This window comes from Periplaneta americana, chromosome 12 (assembly GCF_040183065.1).
Source record: "Periplaneta americana isolate PAMFEO1 chromosome 12, P.americana_PAMFEO1_priV1, whole genome shotgun sequence".
Lineage (NCBI taxonomy): Eukaryota > Metazoa > Arthropoda > Insecta > Blattodea > Blattidae > Periplaneta > Periplaneta americana.
In genome coordinates, this window is record NC_091128.1 from 68494278 (window position 1) to 68519500 (window position 25223).

The 25223-nt window shown below is 34.1% G+C and overlaps 1 protein-coding gene across 2 annotated transcripts in view; it reads left to right on the forward strand.

Annotated features, from left to right (window-relative positions):
* The window catches only part of LOC138710531 (DNA (cytosine-5)-methyltransferase 1-like), a 105080-nt gene that overhangs the window by 9247 nt on the left and 70610 nt on the right, over positions 1-25223 (forward strand). For both annotated transcript variants that reach the window (XM_069841496.1, XM_069841497.1), the window contains exons 3-10: positions 4818-5235; positions 8571-8829; positions 11678-11899; positions 13385-13503; positions 14755-14999; positions 17347-17528; positions 21681-21825; positions 23607-23737. In XM_069841496.1, the coding sequence (XP_069697597.1) occupies positions 4818-5235; positions 8571-8829; positions 11678-11899; positions 13385-13503; positions 14755-14999; positions 17347-17528; positions 21681-21825; positions 23607-23737 (1721 nt within the window). The remainder of the gene's footprint in view (positions 1-4817; positions 5236-8570; positions 8830-11677; positions 11900-13384; positions 13504-14754; positions 15000-17346; positions 17529-21680; positions 21826-23606; positions 23738-25223) is intronic.

Sequence of the window (25223 nt, forward strand, 5' to 3'; positions counted from 1 at the left end):
TGAGAGGAAACCCCGGAAAAAAAATTCAACTAGGATTTGAACCTGGGCCCGCTCGTTTCACGGCCATACATGCTAACCGTTACTCCACAGTGGTGGACAAGGAAGGAAGTTAAGATTCCTGCCATATCTTGTAGTACGAGCAAGAATTTATGTGATGCTCGTGTGATTGAAATGGATGTTTCTCGATTTACTATACAATAGCAAGTGTTCATATTCCTTATGTACTCATTAACTGCCCAATAAGTGTAAAGAAGTTTTGAAGAGAATTTTCCTGGTGTCAAAATTCGTAGTCATTCTACAGTGCATAACCTCGCCGTAAAAATTGAGACAGACTGGAATTATAGATGACAAAAATTGCAGGAGATAGAAACATCTTTTGACCCAGGAAACCGTACATGATATAATACTTAATGTAGAACCTTTTGAAATAGAACTACATGTATTGCCTTTTTAATTTTTATTGAGTAATTTCGTAGAATAGACGTGAAATTTTTTTTATAAGCTATATGGTGGCCATATTGGATTAATGTAATTTAGTTGCCATTTTCTTAGAAAATGTTATGAAAACCACGGCATATTATATAATATATAAATATAAATATAAGTCAGCTTAGTCCCTTTGTCGTCTGAACAAGTGAAAAACAGAAAGAGGACTTAGATAAACAAATTACAAAATTCTGTTATGCTATAAACAGTTCCTTCTTTTGCATTCAGCTGTAAGACAGAAGAACTGGTTAAAAAATATATTGTAATGTATCATATCCTAATTTAAATTATTGTAGATTGATACTTCATTATTCAGCGTAGTTACACAGAAGCATATACCAATCTGAGAATAATTTCAAATGATTTATATAAGGAAAAATTTAATTTAAAAAATTATGTTTAAATAAAATAAATCTGATTTAAATAAAAAATTGTTTTTTATTTTTTATACCCCACAAATAGTTAAAAGTGTAGGCCTACACAAGAAATGAAGAAATATTACTCATCCACAAAGAAATTCTAGATACAATCATAATGATAAACTATTAATATTTAAGTCACCTTCAGAACATGTGAATTCCAATTAAGAGGACACTCAACTTAAAAATTGGAGAAAAAATTGTCATAGAAATGAAAAATTAAATTTCTACACTAATTTACGTGACAGAACTAAATCAATATGCAGAATTCGTCCCCTATTCATTGAGAAGTCACAGTCAAATGCACAAAGCCAAAAAATAAAAAATGATAATTAAAAGTGATATTTCAATTAAGGATTGATTAAAAATTGAAATATTTTTTATTTTGAAAAGTATTGGATCTAATGAGCTGAGATTTTGCCTGTTACTTTCCATGTGTATATTAAACTTTTTCTCCAAATTTGAAAAAGATTGGTCAAATAGGAAAAAAGTTTCAAAATATAGTTGAGTGTCCAAAAAAGAAAAAAAAAAAATGCAACTACACATGAATCAATGCCATATCCGTTGAACAGGAAACTTACAACAATCAAACCATGTATTTTTCATAATAGCTCTCCTCTTTCCCCTTCCCCAAACATTACAAATAAATCCTTAGGGATAATTCCGTTTCTCAGATGATTGGTTGCAGATCTTTCTTGCACAATTCCATAATCTACATAAGCCTTCACAATGATAGAATAATACCATAGAGTCTTCATAAATTAAAACAACTCTCCAGAAGCATTTGGTCGATCACACTCAACAGAACGAAGTGCTTTCATCTCCAACCCAACTTCAAATGTCAAAATACTATACACCACAACTCCATCTATCATAGTGCCACCATCTAAAGACATCATAACTTACGTCATGTTCACACATTGGTAGTAGGAAATAATCCAGGGGTCATGACATAATAGTTCCTGTTGTTTCTGTGAAATCACCTTTTGTTGTAATAACGAGTAACTGTTTAAGAGATTCTTTTGCGACTGCATGACAAGCCGGTAGTGCAGCTGCAGACAATGGAAGTACTGCTTAGTAGTAAGGAAATCAAACAGGTTCTCTGTACAATACTTTATTTCTTATAGAAAATTTATCGAGGGAAGTAAAATCAAAATGTAAAACTATTGATATTACTAATATCTCCAGCATTATAAACAGTATTTAGTTAGTGTTAGTGAAAATCTTGCATAATATACTACATTATTGTACCAGTGCTGTCAAATATTACTGTGCCAGCTAAAATGTAATGACTTCTACTATGACGGTATAACTTGTGCCACGCAGTTAATACCGTGTGACACAAAAGTCAGTTGACAAATGGGAAACATTATTGTAATTGGAAATACAATTGTATACAATATGTTCATTACCACAAATGTTTAAAATGTGCTCCATTTTCTTGAAGACAGTGTCTCACTCGATCCGACATTCTTCTGTCATGCTTAAAAATGTTGCAGGTGGGCGTGCTGATAACATGGGTGATTCTTTCTTTCAAGTCTTCTATAGATGTAGGCTCTCTCTGAAAAACGTACTGTTTTACAAATCTCCATAGAAAGAAATCATGAAGTGACTTTTGGAGCACCAGGGTTGTTAGCTTCACGCATCCATTTTGGGTTTTCTTTGGACCAATATTGTGCATTTTGTGTATGAACATGCTCATCCAGAAAGAATAAGCATTTGTCACAGAACAGAACATGCTGAAGTAAGGATGGATCCTCTTCTTGCATTGTGTGTAAATGCTGTAATTTGTAGGAGTGAAAACATGCAAATTTCAATATTCTGCAAAAGAGTCTCTACTGATACCACTTTCTTGAGCCACATATTGCACTGACCTTTTAGGGCTGGCTGTCATCTTCGCAATTACGTCTATTGAATACTAACTGTCAGTAGCAGATTTGGGACGACCAGTTCGTTTCTTGTCGAGTACATTGAAAGTTGTTCTAAATTTATGCAATAATTTGTCCACATTTTGGTATGATGGTTTTGAAATGTCAGGATGACGATGATGAAACTCGTCTGCAGCTTCTCTTGTTGTCTTGTGATTGTCCCCTCAGAGCAGTACACTAACTCCCCTTGTTGTTCAAGAGTCAACATGATCCCTTCAACTTTCAATGAATATCAATATCACAACTGACAACAATAAACAATAATTTTATCATCTTGAACTCCTAAGGCCCACTCTCACTTAGTGGAATCGAATCGAACAGAATTTCTCTCCACAATGTATTTAAATGGAAGATAGCAGAAAGCGGCATGGTGCATCGAATCGAACAGAACAGAATTTAGGAGCTAGAAGATTTATTCCACTACCGGAACAGAATTTCTTTGGGGTATGATCGTAAGTTCTTGTGAAGCCTTCGTGTAAAAACAAATGATCCACATCTATTCTTGGCAGCTTAATTTGTTTACTATTGAACGTTATTGCTGAAATAGTACATATACAAAAATCACAATTTAATATGAACAAAGAAAAATTATAAATCTTGTGCAGAATTATCCTCTTTTATATGACAAAACACAAAAGTGCTGTTCGGTTCGATTCCACTAGATGTGAGCGGCAGCAGACTTTTTGTTTCAATTTGGTTTAATTCTGCTAAGTGGGAGTGGGCCTTTACTCAATTTAAAATGTGTCAATTGACTTCTGTGTCACACAGTGTTATGTAACGATTTGCTGTGCAGTAATATTTTTAATATGTAATTGTTGTTATAGCAACCCCTTTCTTTATAGACCATAATATCAAGGATCTCAACCTACTCATCATTACAAATTTGATTTTATTTTGTTATTAATTGTTTTATAATGCTGCTGTACAAAAAGTAACATGTGAAACATGTTTATAATGTTATATTGTACTCGTAAAAATAAGAAAACTCTCTTTTTGCTCATTCCCTAAACATTAAATCATGCCATAAAGTATAACATTACGAACTTTTTCATGATATACTAGTATTAACAAGTCATTAATGCAGAACGCACATTTTGCGTTATTAGGGTGGAAGACCTAAAGAAACTAAGCATTACAGTAGAAAGATTAGATCAATGGAGAAAATCTATTACTCTATCGTGAATCGAATCCGCGACCTTCTACCTTGCAGCGTTATACCTTAACCATGATGTTACTGCTCTTCCCAACTGCACAATAATATTTTAATAAAAATTATTGTATTGGATTGGTGCTTAAGTTCGTAGCGTTTTTCTGTACTTTAATTCATTTAATAGTACTATAGTGACACAGCTGCCATAGCAACGAAAAATGCACCAACCCAATACTTACTGCATATCCTTCCCAGACAAATTGCATTGTAAATAGATATTGAACATGAACAAAATCAGACTGGTAGGAGAAATTGCTGTACACTGACAGACAGATAATATGTCCAGAACCACTTTCTCAGTATCAGGGGTATGCTGAAAACTTTTATTTGCGCAAAAATCTCAAAAACAATTTTTTTAGTCATAACAACTTCTCTAATGAGAAAGTAAAAGGAATGCAGACATGACGTATCATTTTGATTAGTCTCTGTACAATTATAAAGTTTATTTCTTGCAATCTGCCTTTCAGGTTCATATATGATATAGTGTCCAATAACTATCTAGTCACTGTTTAAATCTAACATTTCATGATATGTTGCAGAATGGGTTTTTATCATAGGAGACATCAGCAGGAAAAATGTTATTCTTATCAATATAAGCAAACATATACAGACATACCTTCTTCTTTTGTTGTGGTTGATATTAATAATCCACTTTAATTCTGTATACTGTACATAACAATGAATAAGAAACTCGACCATTTCCCTCCTCTCCCACATTGATTTGTATAAATGTTTGAAAGGTTATAATTTGTCATTGTGTCTATCTGTTACCAGGTAGAATACTACAGTCAGATGATCAAGTTTCTGGAGAATGGGTTTTGCTTGAAGGACGGAGTGGAAGAAAATGGTGTCATACAGGAGGAAAATATTGAAAAGGTTGAAACAACAATTAAAGTAGAAAGTGAAGAGAATGCAGATAATTCAGAAAAGCTTGAGTGTAACAACAATAACAATAACAGTAACAACAACAACGAGCCTTATACAGAAAAAGAAAGTGAAGAAAATACAAGCAATAACAATGCACATGTTGCGAAGATTGAAACTGAAAAAAATGACGTTGCTTTTGTTAGATTGTCTGCCCATACTCGATTTTCTGGGCCTGTTACTGATCCAAATATTCAGCCAAATAAGACCTCTGGACCCAGGAGAACATCAAGTCGAAATGGTGTGGATGGGTTTGGTTCACATTCATGTGAGTATTCAGAGAATTATATTCTTTTCCACTCATTGCACTGACCTGCAGTACTGTTATGTAAGCTGGGTATTGTGGCAGCTGACAGTATCAGATCACCATCATAGTTGCAACGGAAATCCAGTGTTTCTTTTTTTCTTTCTCTTTAATTTTTCTTGATAGATATTGACATCGATCTTGTTTATTTTGTCATTCAGTGGTCTTCCACTCTCAGGTTTAAAAGCTCTCTGTAAAAGTCGTACTTGGTGACTTACAGGTTACCATGTTAGGTGAAAGTGATGTTCTTTCCCAAATGTTTAACACCCTCTTATTTGGTAACTGTTGCGAGTAGGATCATGATTTTTGTCTATATTGATATAGAATCTAATAAAGTATCATTTATCCCTCATGCATATTTCAATAGCGTGAACGGTTTTTGTGTAAATTTAATTTAAAAACCACTAATTTGAAGCCACTGACCTATGCGACCAGCTTGCAACATTGTAGCCAGATAGGGAGATGAGAGGTAGTTCACTAAGACAGACAGACCTGAGTTCGTTGACTCTTACTTATGTATTACGAGAAAAAAGAGCAGTGTGTTAACAGTGATGTTGCCAGACTGCTGAAACTTCCAACTCAGTTTTCTAATTAACCGTGCATTTAATCACAAAACATAATATAGGTTTTCTATTTATTTAAGTGTACCTATCATCTCTTTCAATCTGCAGGATTATTTCACTTCCACCCTGTATCACACACACGCGCACACACACACACACACACACACACACACACACACCCACCCACCCATCCACCCACGCATGCACACTCATGCACAACAATATGTTTTTGTGTATAATTTACTAAGTTGATATCAAGAAATGGATTCGGAACACCTCAAAATCTGTGCTTCAGTGGCTGGTCATGATAATATCTTTGAAAAATATTGGAGTGCAAGAGGTCAAATGACTTTATTGTCAAACGCCTGGCATTAGAAAACAACAACAACTACTAAGTTGATATCAAATCATAGGAATCTAGTATCATATAACGATATAACATATGTTTCTGTTTAATTTTCTTTACCATATCAAATTTTTGTCACCAAAAACTACAAAAACTTTCAAACATTAATTATTGCATTATACATACAGTAATTAAGGAAAATATTTTTAAACTGCTAATAGGATAACCAAAGCATTTAGTATATTACATTGTGTAATGGAACATGTTGTGTGATAAATAACTACAAAAAAAAAACACTCTCTCTCTCTCTCTTTTCCCCCTCTTCCCCCTCCCCCTCTCATTCTGCCTGTCCCTCTCTTGTTATGTACTGCAATGCCAGTTTTGAATAATGTGTTAATTGTAAATTCATTAATAAATTAATTAATTAAATTGTAATATTACGACTTACATATTGGCTACCATACAGCAATGAGGCCAATGAATTCCTAATTAATTAATCATAAGTTAAGACATAACAAAAATACGAATTTCTTCATTCCTACAACCAGGCTATTACAACAAGGCTGGCAATTGGATTCTCTCGCAGGAAGGAGTGCTACCCCTCTCTAAGGTAACGGGAAGGGGAAGTTTTAGATTTACAAACTGTGATGTTGTTTCGTACAGTTCAGGAGTGAAGTATTATGTATCTCCATGGATGTCGCAAAACAGAAACCTGGAACTGAGTTTAACAATGACTGGAAATTGTTATTCTTTTTTAAAGAATCATAGTAGGGAGATGGACAGTGTCTTATTCATAAAAAACATGTCAGGTGCAGAAAATATAATTTAAAGTGGCATTGTGATGTGTTCCATGCTGAAAAATATAAAGATATTGTTAGTGATGAAAGGATGAATTTACTCACTGTACTAAGTGAGGATGTAAGGCTATGTGGTATTATTTCAATTTGTATTTAATGTGTTTAACAATCTAGAGTTCGATCAAGAAGCATAATATCGAGAACGAAAAGAATGAAGACAAATTAAGAGCAAGTGTGACAGATTGCACTTCGTAGGTTAAGAGCTGTAGAGAGGCTTGCTGTATCAAAGTTCATTGCACCATCCATTGAAAATATTAAAAAGCAGAGGAAAAAAGATATCCAAGACCTTTGTAGATCTGTTTTTTTTTTGTGTTTTTTTTTTTGTTGTTGTTGTTTTTTTTTTTTTTTTTTTTTTTTGGCAGTAAGATATGTTTATTATTATTTTGTATTCTGATCTTCAGAAATGTTGCTGTGTATGAAATTTATGTATTCGTTTCTGTTGCGTTAATTATTTTCACTCTAATGTGCTTGTTTGCTAGCTACGTTTATGTTGTTTATAAAGTTTTAGATTTACAAACTGTGATGTTGTTTTCTTTGACAAGAAATGTAACGTAAAAAACTGTGATTTTTTTACTATAATTTCACTGCTGCTGCTGCTGCTGCTGCTACCATGGCTGCTGCTGCTGCATGACCGTCCACCACCACGCCGCTAAGCCCTAGTTCACGTCACTACACAGATTGCAGATGCCTCAGTTTCTCAGCTCTGTTCCCATATGGGCACACTCCAGTTCTGTATTGTCAAAGCAAGGAATATTTCTTGCCGGCCCTGTATTACAAGATCTTTAAACCAAACCCATCCCATGATATTCAAAAGTTTCGACTTCATTGCTACTCGAAAAAATTGAAAACTCATATTAACAAAATAGAATTAGGCCCTTTTAGTCTCTAAAACCTTAAAATAGGTCACAGTGGGGAAAAATAGGCATTTTAATCATCATGAAACCCCTTCCAAACATTATTTATGTATTTATTTGTTTGTTTATTAGTTTACTTATTTAGGTATTTACTTATTTATTTATTTATTTACTTACTTACCTAGTTATTTATTTGCGTTTTTGTTTATTAATTAATTAATTTATTTATTTATGCTCTTTTCGTCTTTATACTGGTGGAGTTAAGGCCATAGGGCCTTCTCTTACTCTTCACCAGGTCACAAAATAGACAAGCAGCGAAATTTAACAAAAACTGAAAAGAACAAAATACTAACATTCATATTTTATATGAAACATGAAGATATTTAACTAGTTTTAGTTCATCTGTATAGAAAAAAATAGGCATTTAGCCTAAAATCTTATGTTTACAGATGATGCAACTTTGAGAATCACATTGAAATGTCACGTCACAAACTTTTGCCAGTGCAACATATCTGCAACTGTTCTGACTGCCCGTCATTAATAAGCCAGCATCTGCCCATCCCTGACCTATGTGATAATTATATGATGATGATTGCATGCTTAGTTGATTTATTATTCTGCTGTGATAGACTTGTTCATGGCAATTTATGATGTTTATATGATTTCTTTAATGATTCAGCTTTATCTAGATCTAACAGTAAGGATTCTACAGTACAAAATGGTGCCAAGCAAGTTACCATAACATCTATGTTTGCCAAGATAACGAACAAGAGAAAAAGTGAAGAGAGTGTGATCCATGAGAAGGACGATTTAACAAAGAATTGTGACCTGATAGTGAAGGAAGAACCAGTAGAGTATGAGGAAATGGAAGTTGCAGACAATGATTTGCAAATAGAGAAGAAGCTCAAACTGGAAGACAGTGATTCAGAATCCACCATGTTAGTATTGATTACAAATTCTGTATAGTGTATGGATTCATCTTGTTTAGTCTTGCTATAGTGGATTGCATTTAACCACAGAAATTGCACGTACTGTCTGTTTCAGCCAAGCTGAGAGGTAATGTAAACAATTCCCCGCCACCCCCCTTCCTTCACGAGAGCACATGGCAGCCATCAGAGACTTACTACTTGTTTAAGAAACACTTTTCACTAACGTATTCAATTATAGTATAATTGTAAAGAAAGTCAAGTCCGAGACTTAATGTTAAGTATTCTACTAAAATTGACCACACAAAAATATCATAACAAAATACCTTGCGATCTTTTTTTATGATAGCTCTTAAAAAAACCATCTCTTACACGTCTTAATATTTGTACAATGCAGTGTATAAGAACTGCGGGTTCACATTGAATGAAAAGTTTTATTCATAATTGTGTATGTATTTCCGACACGAAATCACAAAAACAAACCTAAAACTCTTGAAAAACCTTCTATTACAGTCAGTAATTACGGTTACAACTAAAGCCCTGTTCTCACTGTACTTGTTTCTGTGATGTATTCCAAGGTGGCTGCACTGATGGCTACCCTCCGTGATTGCTTGCTGGAAGTAATGTGCTCTGGTGGCTGCTTTTGTGGCTAGCTTGCTGGATTTCGAGGGTAGGTTCCTTGCTATTTTTCGTGTTTGTTTGCAGGCTGGAACCAAAGATATGATATACAGTAGTATCACCAGTGAAACCATGTCATGTTCATTGTTTTCCAACTAAACCTGTTTTTTCTATATTCTTCAGTTTCTAAGAAATAGCGATTAAATATCGGACTTTAGCTGTTTTGCACTTATGGCTTAATTACCTTATTATGACATTTACTATTGTTAATGTGGGACTTTAGCTGTTTTCCACTCATTGTTTAGTTTCTTTTTGACCATGAGTGTTGGCAACAGATGGAACAGCAGATGATTTTCCAATTTGAATTGTGAACAGAGCCAGTTCGTGAGAACAACAACCATCACCGTAGCCAACATGGGACCCAGCATTGTACCACCACGGCACCCAGCTTGCTAGCCAGCAAGGAAACACGCAAGAAAACAAGCACCGTCGAAACTGGGCTTAAGTCTGTAGTAAATCAATAGAGATAAAATAAATTTTGTTATACATTGGAGAATAATACATCACTAATATTTTGTAAGAAAATGATTAAACAACTTATTATTTATAGCAAATAACCAATCAGCATACTTGTTACATGCCCACTTGCCTTCTTTGTGTATATTACCTCTCATCTTGACTGAAACAATTTTAGATGTAGAAATTATAATGCAGCACTAAGTGACATCTTGTGTACATTCTATCCTGAAGAAAGAGGAGGGATATCCAATTTTGGAATAGTAGACATTATGCTCACTTGATGTGTGTACCCAAGAAAAGATTAATTAAATAAAAAAATTCATATCATTCTCATTGCTCAGGGAATTACCTAAACAATTGTGTGTTGCATGCTGACTGAAATTTACATCACAGTTTTTGCTCATGTTTTCGATTTGTTCTCTACTGTAATGTGCTTTAATGTTTTTCAGACTGTCCTTTTATCGGAGTTGGGTAAGTTACTTTTTAAAAGTAAATAAGTTACAGTTACTTACCAGAGAAAGTAACAGTTACAGTTACAACTATCAATGCAAGCTACTTTTATAGTTACTTTAAAAAAATTAAAATTGTGTTATGATACCTTCCCCAATTCTTGAATGTGTCTCATCTGAAAGGAAATAATGGATGCCTGTAAACTGAGTACTTTATGTGGAAAAAGAAAGGATCCACAATGTTAATAGTTAATATACCTTTTAAAAATACCCTAAGGAGTTTCTCTCACGTAGTAAATATTAAGTTGAAGTTTATCATAACATATGACAGGAACATTATATGCAAAAGACCATAATATGCTTTTAGTAACAACAATAATGATTTACAGATGGATAAAATTCCAGCTAAGATTTTTCAAAGTCAATTTTTAGCCTACAGACCCTTCTATATCAGAACTTTTCAATTGAACTGCTTGTTATTTTCAATAGAAATTGTTTTTAAAATGTTTCATCTCCCAATTTGTCCCTTACTGCCCTTAGCACAATACCCATTACATTGAAAATCTTTCTACAAGTGACAAAAATAGTAATATTTTTGTTACTTCGTTACTGATAAAAGTAACTTCATTACAGTTGTGGTTACTTTATTTAAATAATGATGTCATTAGCAAACACCATGATAAAAGTAATTGTTCCTAATAATGGCGTTACTAGTAATGTGTTGCTCTACAACTCTGGGTTTTATGTACACCATAAATGTAATTTTTGTTCACTGTTACTACTGATTATAACAGTCCATTTCGAAAACATAGCTTTGAATTAAGGGTATGGAGAAAACCAATGTTAAATCTACCAAACTAAATGAAGTTAGGATTTCAAGCATATGATGATACATGATAGCACAATTATCATCATATTCTTCGATTCTTTACTAATTTTTTATATTTTGACAATTTACGTTATCTTGCTTGCCTTCTGTCCTCTTGGTCTTGTAATAGCCATATTGTATTGAGCTGTCAATAATAATTATTAATATTACAAACTTGTCTATGAAAGAAGTATAAATGTGAATCAGTGATAGAGACATGGCTATTTGGTGTGAATATTTTGATTGTAGTTACACAATATGTTTCACTGTATGTTTTTCACAACTTTAACTACTGATACTGTTGTTCAGGACACTATACAAATTATACTTATAATTTTTATCTCAGAAATAAGCTTTGTTGTTGTTAGTCTAACTATGTGGATGATGCCATTTATTTATTTTTCAGAAAAAATAAAGCTTCCTGTGCACCACAAGAAATTACTTCGAAGTGCCAGATATGCCGTCAGAACCTGAATGATCCTAACTTGAGATTATATCAAGGCCACCCAGACCAGGCAGTGGAAGAGTTCGTGGCATTGACTGACCCAAAGTTGTCACTGTTCACTGGCGAGGAGGAAGTTATTCACGAACAAGATCAGAGACCACAAAACAAAATCACTTATTTTAGGTGTGTGTTGTGTGTCTCATCACAAATTGTTCATCTTTAAAATCTCAAGGGAAATCTAGATGTATATATAATATTAAGTTAAGTGATTCCTAAACTTTTTGAAGGCGAGACTTCTGAATGTAACTCCCACTACCGAACTAGTAGGGTAGGCTACTTAACCCCATTCGAAAAAAATAAATCCCTGTAAAATTGGAAATTACGATTATTGTACTTAAAATTAGTGGGTATTATCCAAAGAACAACCAAAATAGAAGAATTCAGTGTAATATTAACATTACATGAATATCACTTCTAGTAGCCTATTTTGCTGACATTTTCGGACATTTGAATATTTTGAATAGTAGTTTGCAAGGCTAAGATGTTAACAAAATAACAGTCAGGGATAAAATCCAAGGATTTATAAAGGAACTTGATTTCTGGTGAACATCACTTGCAAAAGGAATGTGATGAATTCCAGTGCATTAAAGAATTCGTGGAAAATTTAACTGTGTGATACAACAAATACTGAGTTTGATTTTGCGAACATGCAGTTAAGTTTGCACAATTGTACATAAACAACAGCTTTTTGAGTATTTTCCGGAAGACACTCAAAACAATATTGCAGTCACTGATGGATACTAAATCCATTTTTAGACAGTTGCATTCAACCAGCTGAAAAAAAAAATTAATAAACCTATGTACCTATTTGTGGAATGTTGAAAGTAGTCTTTTCAAAGAGTGTAAACTGAAAGAATGCATGAATACCCCAAGTTAGCAGAAGAACTTGTTACATTTTTTGTAACATTTGCATCCTCATATTCATGTATGTGTCTAATGCTCTTGATTTAACAATGAAGTCATTCTCCTTCGTGCTTCCCAATATTTCGACATGTCTTGAGCTATTTGAAAGGCTGTGCAGCTTGCCAGATGATCCATATCCATTTCCTAAAGACCTTTGGGGAGGCCGAGACGTAGATGGGAGGATAATATTAAAATGGATTTGAGGGAGGTGGGATATGATGATAGAGACTGGATTAATCTTGCACAGGATAGGGACCGATGGCGGGCTTATGTGAGGGCGGCAATGAACCTTCGGGTTCTTTAAAAGCCATTTGTAAGTAAGTAAGAAGTATTGCTTCCTCGTATATACCTGTATCTAATTGGAATATTAGGGAGGATAGGACTAAAGGACCATAGAGCCAAAAGAGAAGTTGGAATATTAACTTTTACTGATGTTGATAGTAAAAGCATGGATCTCTTTGTCTGCATCACATTTTATTATTATTATTATTATTATTATTATTATTATTATTATTATTATTATTATTATTGGTTGATTATTATTATTGATTGTTTATTATTATTATAATTATATATGTGTGTGCATGCGTGCGTGCTTGCACGCTTGCGGGTGTGTGATATTCGGGCTTTTTATTATTATTATTATTATTATTATTATTATTATTATTATTATTATTATTATTATTTTCTATTTTCTTTTTCCAGTGTGTATGACAAAGAGGGTCACCTATGTCCCTTTGACAATGGACTTATTGAGCGAAATGTCTTACTTTATTTCTCTGGATACATGAAGGCAGTTTACGAAGAGAATCCAGATCCTGAAGGTGAGATTAAACATTACAATTTTGTAATGTTTCTTGTATTCCTCCAGACATTTTTAAACATTCATTTGGGATGGAACATATTTATATTATCACATCTTTTTGTATTCATATTATCCAAAGTCATAAATAGAAGTAAAATGTCTAATTCAGGTGTAAAAGATTAACACCTATATAATGCATTAAAAATAAAAAGACAGTAATGTGGCTAAATATCCACTACACTTAAAAAAAAATAAAACGAGTAGTAAACAAAATAACAGTTTCCCTGGGTGATGCAGTCAGTATATCGCTGGCCTTCTGTGCCTGAGGTTGCAGGTTCGATTCCGCCCAGGTCAATGGCATTTAAGTACAGCATTTAAGTATGCTTAAATGCGACAGGCTCATGTCAGCAGATTTACTGGCATGTAAAAGAATTCCTGCAGGACAAAATTCTAGCACACTGATGACGCTGATATAACCTCAGCAGTTGTGAGTGTCTTTAAATAAAACATTACTTTATAACAAAATAACATCATTTTCTGGTATTGTTTTTTTCGTATCGTACAGGCATTTGATCTAATGGATAAAAGTTCAGTAGTGATATTTCTTAACTCTTTGCATTAGAAATCTACGGTAATAGCCATTATTATTCTAATTTTATTATTTTATTATGTTTAATTTCTGCTACACTTACAGTTATTGTTCTATTAAGAAATGAAATAAAAGTTTGTGTTGAAAATACTTTTCTTTTCTGATTAATATTCATTTTCTGTAGGCTAGATTGTGTGCCCTTAAATCTAGTGAAGACAGCACGTCGGTAAAAGTTACAGTATAGAAGATATTATTTTAAGGTGGTAGTTTTAAGTGCCTGAATGGAGAAGAATGGAACGTGTGAAGTGGACATACAGACACACATGTTTTTTTTATCCAGTGGCAGGTACTTGACTTTGCATCATTCATCCAAGCATTCCTACCTCTGAGGTATGCACCAAAGCTGTAGTTTTTTTGCCACTCTAGGCATTGCTCTTGGTGTACCATGGGAGGCGAAGTATATGACACTGTATGATGGTGATTAATGGAGTAATGGTGAAATGCTAGTAGGGTAAATGGGAGTATTCCGTGAAAATCTTCCACAACGTCCACTTGGACCCTACGGGATACGAACTCGGGTTACCAACGTGGAAATCTTAATATTGTTTAATCATTTTTTATAAGTGACCATAACAAATCTTTCATGTGCTTAAGACTATTTTCAATTGTTTATTATTACAGGTGGCATTCCAACAAAAGATATGGGTCCTATTAATGAATGGTGGCTGTCGGGATTTGATGGAGGTGAGAAGGCTCTCATTGGATTTTCTACTGCTTATGGGGAATATTACTTGATGGAGCCAAGTGAACACTACGCACCACTTATGGAGAATGTGAACGAGAAGATTTTTGTCAGCAAGGTTGTGATTGAATTCTTATTGGATGATATCAACATGTCATATGAGGATCTTCTCAATAAACTCCAGGTATTAAGAGTTTTAATTTATTTTATATATAAGGCCTTTATATTATTTTGCTTTCCAGGTTGTATTCGGTTGATTTTGTTAGGTTTGTTGTGATTTAAGCTGAGTTTGGTTTGATTGGGTTAATTTAGTATGGTTGATTAGATTTGGGTGGATTTAGTTGGGTTGGTTAGGTTATTACTTCAATAGTTAAACTCACACTGTGCTAATATTTTGTAGCTTGCACAATAACTTGCATTGCTCCGTCAATCTCAACACAATGCATGCACACAGCACATTTTTCTTAACTTTCATCAATGCTCTCTCATTATAGCACCTTAGCCAGTCTACTAAGCATTCATTCATTCAGTCTGTTCTGCCCAAGGGCAGACCCAGCTTTCTCCAATCTTTCTATTTTTCTGTCTTCCTCTTTGTCTCCTGGTATGATCTATATATCTTAATTTCGTCTATCATCTGTTATCTTCTTCTGCGCAGAACTCTTCTCCTGTTCACCGTTCCTTCCAGTGCATCCTTCAATATGCAGTTTCTTCTCAGTTGTACTAGGCATGGCAGTATTTTTTTTTTCGGTAGCATAAATAAAGTAAAATCGTGTACTTTGAATAAGAAGAAGTTATTCTATTCCATAGTATACCCTGTCCTATAGCTCATTAACACACAGAACAACTATCATTGCCTGCTTTCACTCTTCGTAGCTGTCATTGTAGTATTATCTGTTACCAGCAGTTGGGATCAGAGTAATTGCAGGCCTGAACATAAAGTTTTGCCTTTATTTATCGTTATTCATGAATAAGGTCGCCCCCAGAAGTCTACGGGTAAAATGCTCTCTGCTAGACCCAAAGGTTGTGGGTTCAAACCCAGCCGATGTCAATGGATTTTTTCACGAGCACACTCTGGGATGGACTTAAAGCCACTTGTCCTGTGACGAGAGTTTTCCAAAACATTAAAGACCTCCAAGCCTAAATGACAGCCTTTGAACTAAATTTCTCCTCTCTTGCATCTCAGTAAAGTTGCATGCTAGGTGGTATTTGAGTTGATGTCCCTCTATCCCCTATTGGCAAATAAGTGTAACTAAATTCCTACTAGCTACTGGAACGTCTAGTAGGGGGAAGCTATGTTCTGACTCCAGAACTATGGGTTAAATGAATGGATAAAATTCATGAATAAAGAAATTTTTATGTACAGTAAATACAGGGTTGGGCAGATAAAACCGGCCCGTTTTATGACAATGATAGGTACTAATGATTTGAAACAAACTTCAAATGGAATGAAAATAAAATGCATTTACCTTCATAATAAATGTTGGAAGTGCCCTCCATCTGCATCTAGACACTTCTGTGCACGTTTTAACAGGTTCATGAAAACACGTGTCAATTCCTCATGGGTGATAAATTCATTAATTTGCGCCATAAGTTGAGGAGTCCGGACAGAAGGAGTTCTGTTCCTTGTTACATTTTTTATGGATCTAGTCGTACGCCATTTTCGCACCAAATCTTGAATGCTGCTTTTCACTGGTACTGAACGAAGCGGATATTTGTCTCTGAATAATTGTTGTGTTTCCTTAATAGAGCTGGTCTGTACGTACGCCTCTACAATGAATATTCGCTCTGGTATTGAATAAGTCATGCTTATTTAAAAAACAACTCTTTACATGTGTTTAGAACGTCTGACTTTAAAACAACTCTTTACATGTGTTTAGAACATCTGACTTTTAAACAGCAACCAGAAGAGGTTATAAGTAACAATGGCGTAACAACAATGACACAAAACACGCGGAAGATACAGTATAGCCAACATAATTACATTTTCAAGAAAAAAGAAAGAAAAGAAGACAATACCCTACGTAATTTATTTTCCAAATCATATGACATGAGATGGGGCTGGTTTTATCTGCCCAACCCTGTATAACTTATAGGACCAGTGACATTATTTCCTAATCTCACTTCCTGCCATTCTTGGGATTTTTTATATGCCTGATAATCTATTGAGATGCTTAGGCCAGAGGCAAATAAAATATTCACTACAAACGACTAAGGATGAATTGAGGCATTCTTTGGAACAAGAATTTCAAAATCTTGAATTTGAGATACAAAGCATAAAATATTTTAGATTTTGTATAGCAGCAGTGTGCATTCAAATGTCTCTATGGGACGCTGTGTTTGTTGGAGGGAAATAATATTTGGTCAAAAGGAAGATGTGTTATTAGGGATTCAATACATGCTAGAAACAGAAAAACGACATAATGTATGTTAAGTTGTTATTTCAAGGAACACCTCATTTACTGTGCATTATAGCCTGCTTCATGTGTCTTTCTGTTCGAGTGTTTTCAATTGAGCTTATGTTTGTAATTTAGACAACAGTACCACTCAAAGGACTGGCAACATTGACTGAGGACAGCTTGCTGCGTCATGCTCAGTTTGTGTGTGACCAAGTGCTCAGTTTTGATACCTGTGCTGGAATGGATGAGGACTTCCTGATCACAGCTCCGTGCATGCGAGCTCTTGTCAAGCTGGCTGGTGTTACATTTAGAAAAAGGTAATTCTTTCTCGCTGAAGTATGTGTGATCAATGCTTATACCAAGAAAGAGAAAAGCTTAAGAATGAATGCAAACTAAGGCACATACACATACAGGGTTACATGGCGAGATGAGACACTATTGTTATTCTCCACTGGCACTGGGGATTAGTTGATATGCATAGAGGTGTGAAAATATAGCTTTTTGTATTTATGACAAAAATGTTTTTAGAAATAGCATTTATTAGCTAAATCCTGTTTTGCTATTTTATGTATTGGGGAGAGATAGATGGAAAACAGATACATAACTAACCTAAGTGGCATCTGATTAATGTTACAATGTTCAGTTAAATAACTGTAGTTTCAATTGTGTTGCAAAAAAAAAAAAAGACGAGAAAAAAAATGAACTAAAAAATGTAGGTACCAGCATAGCTCAATTGACTTAGGCGCTTGCCTGCCAATGCGGAGTTGTGCTCAGATTTGGGTTCGATCCCCGCTTGGATTGATTACCTGGTAGGGGTTTGTCCGAGGTTTTCCCCAACCGTAAGGCAGGTATCAGGTAGTCTATGGCGAATCCTCGGCCTTCATCTCACCAAACACCATTTCATCAATTCTGTCGGTGCTAAATAGCCTAGTAGTTGATACAGTGTCATTAAATAACCAAGTAAAAAAAAAATGTGCACAGTTATAACACAGTCTACTATATACAGTCGCGAAGCTTAAGGTGATTTTTTGCAAATCTCGTGATAAAGCGCTCCAAGCGGTTAGCAACTAGAAACAATAGACTGTCCACGGTCGACTTTGGACTGATTTCCATTGAGTGCTAGCTCGTTGCATATTTCACATTGATGCTTGTGAAATGTTCGTTATTGGTTGTAAAGAAAATGTTAATGGCTAAAATACAATAATTGGAATAATAATATTTTACTAGAGACATAGAAAAATTAAGTTTGTTTTAATGAAATTTATTGATCACGTTTTATTTTCAATTCTAGTGGGATTATTATTGCTTAGGCCTACTTTTTTTTTCAAAGGATATGTTTTTAATTATAGCTGTTAATTTTGTTGTTATTTTTATTTGTTACTTTATTAGAGACGTAGAAAAAGTCTGTTACAATAAAATTTATTAATCACGTTTTATTTCCAATTCTGGTGTGATTATTATTATTGCTTAACCTCAACTACGTAAGCCTACACTACAAGTACCGGTACACGTACATAAGTTAATCCATTAATTCCTATTTCCATTATTATTGTTGTAAAGGGAAATGCAAATTAATATTTATTGGTTTCATAGTTAATTATCGCTATAATCTTGAATGAGTGAAGCGATTATAGTAAATTTCAGTTCATTTTGCACAAACAAAAATAATATTAACCTATTTCTTGCAGGTATCTTCGAGTTTATGGTGGAATTTAATATACTTCATTAAATAATAAATTAACTTTATGCATTTAATATTTCAATAATTGAAGGAAGGTGTTAATTTTTCCAAAAGGACACAACGAAAGTGTAACATATTTTGTCGGCTGCTAGGAGAGAGATCTGCGATGATGAGGCGATAGTAGCGATCCTAGTGGTGGGCAACTATCCATGTTTGCATTTTTACTACATATTGAGCTTCGCGACTGTATATAGTAGATTGTGGTTATAAGTTGCGGACAACCCATTTTCCTATAACCGTATTACACTGAATGAACATAAGTGTTTAAATTCAATGGCAACTGGCAATTATAATTTAAAAATCAACAATCGAAATATTATAAACAGCTAATGCCTCCCTTCACCCAACCCGGGAACAATAACCATAGAGAGTATCAGAGTTTTACTCTCTGTCCACATGCTCTGTAGCAGATGAAAGCAAAGATCAATAATGCACATGCGCGGTTCACAGTATGTCATATTCGACAAAAACGAAGTTCCTGGCCATGCCCTGAAGAACGAAACAAATTCTGAAAAATGTATTCAAATTTAAATTAAAAAATAAATAAGTTACGCATTCTTCAAAATTCCTCTTATTTTGCTGGGTGATATGTATGTATTTATAGCATTAATGAAACTGACTTCAGATGGTTGCAATTGTGACAAAAAGTAAAGAAAATTGAAAGAAGGAGCAAAAAGTACTCTGCTTATTTTAATTATGTTTATCGTGATTGCGATATTTTCATGCCTCTACAATAACAGTAAGATTGTCGTGAGAATAGATTGTCGCTGATCAAGGCAGCTATTTCTAAAATTAAATATTATAGTTTCTTGAATCTGTGGAGTGCCTGTCACAAAACAAGTCTTCTGCGCAACTCGTGTCATAGCTGGTTGGTCAAATGATAGGGTGTGCATGGAAGAGGAAATATAACACACTATGTGAACTGATGCCCACCCACCCTCTTGCTAGTTTGGAGAAGAGAAGGGATCAGGCTCCGCCCTCTCTCGTGACTAATGAGAAAGAGAGGCTATGGCGAGACATCATATTCTTAGTCATAACATAGCCAACTTTGAATAAGTTTATAACATAAATGCACGTATAACAGGAGTTTAATATAGCAATTCCTTTGTTTTTTAAAACTTTGAACATGTATTTATATTAGGCAATTGTCACGATGGCCATGACTAGACTGAGATAATCATGTGACTCCGATTCGCGCCGTAGCCTCTCTTTCTCATTAGCTATGCCCTCTCCTGAGTGACGTCATTCACCAGATTACTCTACAGAATCCAGGGACAGATTATAGTACTGATTAATTTTCCATTTGTGCAGTAGATAGATGCGAAAAAATTTAAGCGAACATTTAAGAGAACATTGTTGATTTATGTACAGTGATCAGAGAAGTTGTGAAGTAATTGATAAAAAAAAGTTGTGAGCTAACAATAATAGTAAGGTAATGAGTAAATTAGTTTGATATTTAGCCACATTTTAAATACTTGTATTTACTCACGTAATTGTCTCCTCTTTTCTCTAAATTAAAAGGTGAGAGATGGAGGAGAGGGGAAATTACACGAAAACTACAAAATATCGGGAATAATCTGATCAGAAATAACATAAAACAGTTCATGTACTAATCAAATCAATGTTTAATAATAAATAACTACAAATACATACATACATTATACAATTATAGTAATTATGGGCAATTTTCTGCTTTTCTTTGTATCACTGTATGTCAGTTCTAATGTATTTAGCCTGACCTTGACTCGTCTCAGATCATGGTGTTAAACTTTCTGCATAAAACATTTGTGTCAATATTACTTTGTTAATTGCGTAAAGAAAAGAAACCTACATCTATTTCACACTGCATTACTTTCAGCAGATAAGTAATAAAAATCTATGGCGATTGGCAGATGAAAATCCAATTGAAGTACAAATCAGAAGGCTCAAATGGAGGTGGATAGGACATTTGTTAAGGAAACTGAGGGAGGCTATTGAAAGACTGGCATTAGAGTGGAATCCCCAAGGAGCCTGAACAGTGGGATGCCCAAGAGGCACATGAAGGAGATCTGTGAGAGAAGAGGTTGAGAGCACTAGAAGAGTGTAGAATGAGGTCAAGGCTATTGCTGCCAATCGTGTCCGATGGAGATCGCTCATGGATGCCCTATACTCCACCGGGAGTGAAAGTTGGTGACTCAGGAGAAGATGAGCACAGAGTGAGGAGAAAGGGTGATTAGTAGATAACGTTAGTCAACACGTGTAATACTTGTACTACTAATAAATGGAAACATTATTTCTGCTTACTAGTAGTACAAGTATTGCACTATTGTCGTAACATTATCTATTAATCATCCCTTCTCCTCACTCTGCGCTCGTCTTCTCCTTAGTCACCGACAGTACTACTGTTACTGCTACTTCTTTCAGCAGACAAATCCAAATCATCTTCGTTGTCAGAGGAATCATATACGTTTTTCGTTATAGAGGGGATGAATAAATCTCGGGTTTCTCCATGCTTTTTTTTTTTTTTCGATACTTCAAATCTTCACGAAAGATGCTCCTGAAGTGAAAAGAGTTTCTCCATTCTCCAGTTTTGTTTAAAATAAGAGGGAGAAATTACGTGAAGAAAATAAATTTCTGAAAAACATATCCTAAAATTCTTAGGAAGTGGGGGTGGGGCACCTAAAAATCTGCTTTTTAATAATATGTCAAATACCTGGTATTTAACGTATGTTTAACTTATTGTCTCCAGAATTGCAATGCGCAAAGCAGAAAGAAAGGAGCTTCAAGTTCGCAAATCCCAATGGAGCTGGGCCACCACCACTCCACTGGTGAAGAAAGTATTTGAAATGTTCTTTCCAGAACAGCTTCATAGAGATGATGATAAAGAGAACAAGGTAAATAGAATTACTGGTTAATAAATCATGTTTTATAATATTTGTGTTTGCAAACAGCTGTTGCCTCAGATACCCCTGTCACATGGTTACATTACTCTTCTACACTTTTTTAAGTCTTAAGTGTTCAGGCAAAGATTCTAAATATTTTTATAAGACATAATTTTAGTTGTTTTTTTTTTTTTTTCTTTTGTAAGTACATAAAAGTGTGGATAAATTCTAACCATTTTAGTTTCTGGTTAAAAGATGATATTTTTGTGAAGCACGTTATTGTTCCTTGTAGTTTTATAGGAGGTACATTTTTATTCATTGTGAAAGTACAATTGAATGGAAGTTTAGTTAAACAAAACAACCCAATCCATAATTGATTTAATAAATATCTATACAGTGAAACCTCGACCCATTGTTTTTTTAGGGGAACAGGAGAAAAAAAAACGATAAATACTAGAAAACAATAATACTGGGATATCTTTAAAAATTATCGTATTTACGTGTACATAGACGCCATAGCGTTACGGATGCATCCCATTGTTCCCTATAAAATTTAGGGGAGAAATAACGACATAATTGATGCATTTGATTTTTAACAATTATCTTAAATAATGCAACATTGTGTGTGTGTGCGTGCGTGTGTTGGGGAGAGAGAGAGAGAGAGAGGGAGGGAGTTTTTTCCTTGAAAGCGGGAATTAATGACATTATTCTTATGGTAATTTGGCTGGAACTTACCAAATTATTCATTAAAAGTGGGAAAGTTAAAACAGGGTTTTACTGTATAAACATTTGAATCGTACTTCGAATTTAAGTATCATAATATAGGGATGTCATTTGAAATTTCAAACGGTAGGTGGGAGGGTGAGGGATTGAAACCTAAAATGCAATTAAGACTGGTTTTAAACTTCCCCCTCAATATCTAAATTGACGTGTTTTTTTTGTTTAAATTAAATTAAATTGAAATAAATAATCACTTAGACTGGAAAGTTTTGAAATAAAAGCTCTGTATATACATACAATTTTTTTTTTAATCCAGTGTCACGAGGTTGTCATTTGACATTTCTGGTCTCTCCTGGCAATGGCTTATTTATAACCCACTTCTGAGGTTGGGGCGCCTGGAAAACGGAGTTATGTTGCCCTGATGATATTATGATTGGATTCTTATGAAGTGTCAGGAGAGGTCTTAAACCTAATAAGCCTAACCTAATTTCCAGACCATGGACGAACACAGGAACATTCCCTTTTAAGGAAAAATTCCTGTGTTCTAACTGGGAATCGAACTCGGGACCTCATGAACTGTAGTCAGAAGCTCTGATCTTTATGTAAATTTTTGCATAAGCTGTACAGTTTATAAAGAAACATGTTCTAGTTTTGGGATCGTAAATAATAAGCCTACCTTTTTTGTGTGCAAAGCATAAAAGGAATGTTCATCTTATTTAGGTGCTTATGAAAATATTCTGTTATGTATGTCTGTTAAGTAATAATTCAAGAAAATAATGTATAAATAGTAATCATTTGCAAGGTGGGAACTGAAAACATATAATGAGAAAGTACATGAAATCTTTGTGACACCTATTATTTCCTCTTTTTGTGTTACTTTCTTCTTTCCGTACTTTGTTTCTTTCATTCCTGTTTTTTTATTCCTCATTGCTTTTTTTCTTAGCTTTTTTCTCTCCTTTCTTCCTGTATGCCCTTCATTTTGTAGAACATGTTTATATGACGAGTTGTATGTTGCTTACATATTACATAAAAAAGAAGTACTACTCAGAATTATAAAAGACATTTTGTTGCAGGAATTTCGTCGTCATAGATGTGGGGTGTGTGAGGCTTGTCAGTCTCCAGATTGTGGAATTTGTGTATTTTGTAAAGATAAGCTTAAATTTGGAGGGCCAGGGAAAACTAAGCAGTGTTGTATACAGCGAAGGTAAGTGTTAATGATCTGGTAAATATGTCACTTACTAAAAAAGTCATAGGTTCATTATTGATAGATTAAATATTTTATTACATTAATATATCTATCGTCGATTTGCAAAAGGGGACAAGTCCACGGAAAAATTATTTTCAGGTTTTTATGCCATCTTGTTCATCTCGTAGATAGGTTTTGCATAGTATATTGTATTGAATTAACATTCCATGGTATTCATGCATTGCTTCACAGCTAGAATATGGAACAAGTCAAAAAACTTAATACTATTATAAAGTCTTAATTTATAGCCACAGTCTAGATGAAATATATTCAGGTCAGTCGTGCCGCCGCTCTCATGAACTCCAGCCAACTCTTTCAACTTCTTGGCTTTATCCTGTCACCATTACTCGGCAACACGACTGCCCTATTTGTAGCATCTTTAATCTGATTCTGAAACTGTTACCGCAATACTAGAAGAGGTCTTGCTGTCCCCCTCGTCATACATACTTTCTACTATACATCATTTTCTACATACAACCTGTTGGCTGCATCACTCAATTTTATTAACTGTTTTAATTCATATTCTACTTTTAACGTTGTTTTAACTAGTTAAGACCAAATGTTCATTTTGTTAACATGTTTTATTCGACCTGAAGATGCCAATATAATTGGCGAAAACGTTTGTCGTTAAAATATATGTAATGTTACTTTTTGGTATAACATAAATTTTAATGTATTTCTCACTGTTAAGTATTGACTGAACTAAATTCTTTTATTAATTGATATTGTACTTAACTGACCAATATGCCATTGAAATTGCCATTGAAAATATACAGAAGAGATTTACAATATTGTCTCCTAGTACAACACAAAGTTTTAGTATCAATTTCATGAAGTGTTATTGAATGTCATGAATTCACCTACAGAATAGAAGGCGTGAGAAATTAGATACTTCTTTAATTTGGCCCTAAATAATCTTATGTTTTGAGTTTCATTTTTTATATCGATAGGGAGGCTATTAAAAATTTTTACTGCCATATAACGCACTCCTTTTTGATAGCATGATAGACTTGCCGATGGAGTATGAAAGTCATTTTTTTGACGTGTATTTACGCTATGAACTGTTGAATTAGTTACAAAGTTTTCACGATTACATAAGAGGAAGATTATTAATGAAAAGATATACTGACAAGCCATGGGCATTATTTGTAGTTTTTGAAAATAGTTCTTCAAGATTTCCTAGATTTGGCACCTACTATTATTCTAATTACTCTTTTTTGTAATAGGAATATACTGTTACTATGTGTGGAATTTCCCTAGAATATTATTCCAAAACTCATTACCAAGTGAAAGTATGCAAAGTATATTGTTTTTAAGGTATTGATATTTACTATCCTTTGCATAGATCTAATAGCAAAACATGCTGAATTTAATTTGGGGGTAATTTCTTTAATATGATTTTTCCAATTTAACACATTATCGATTTTTAAGCCAAGAAATTTGG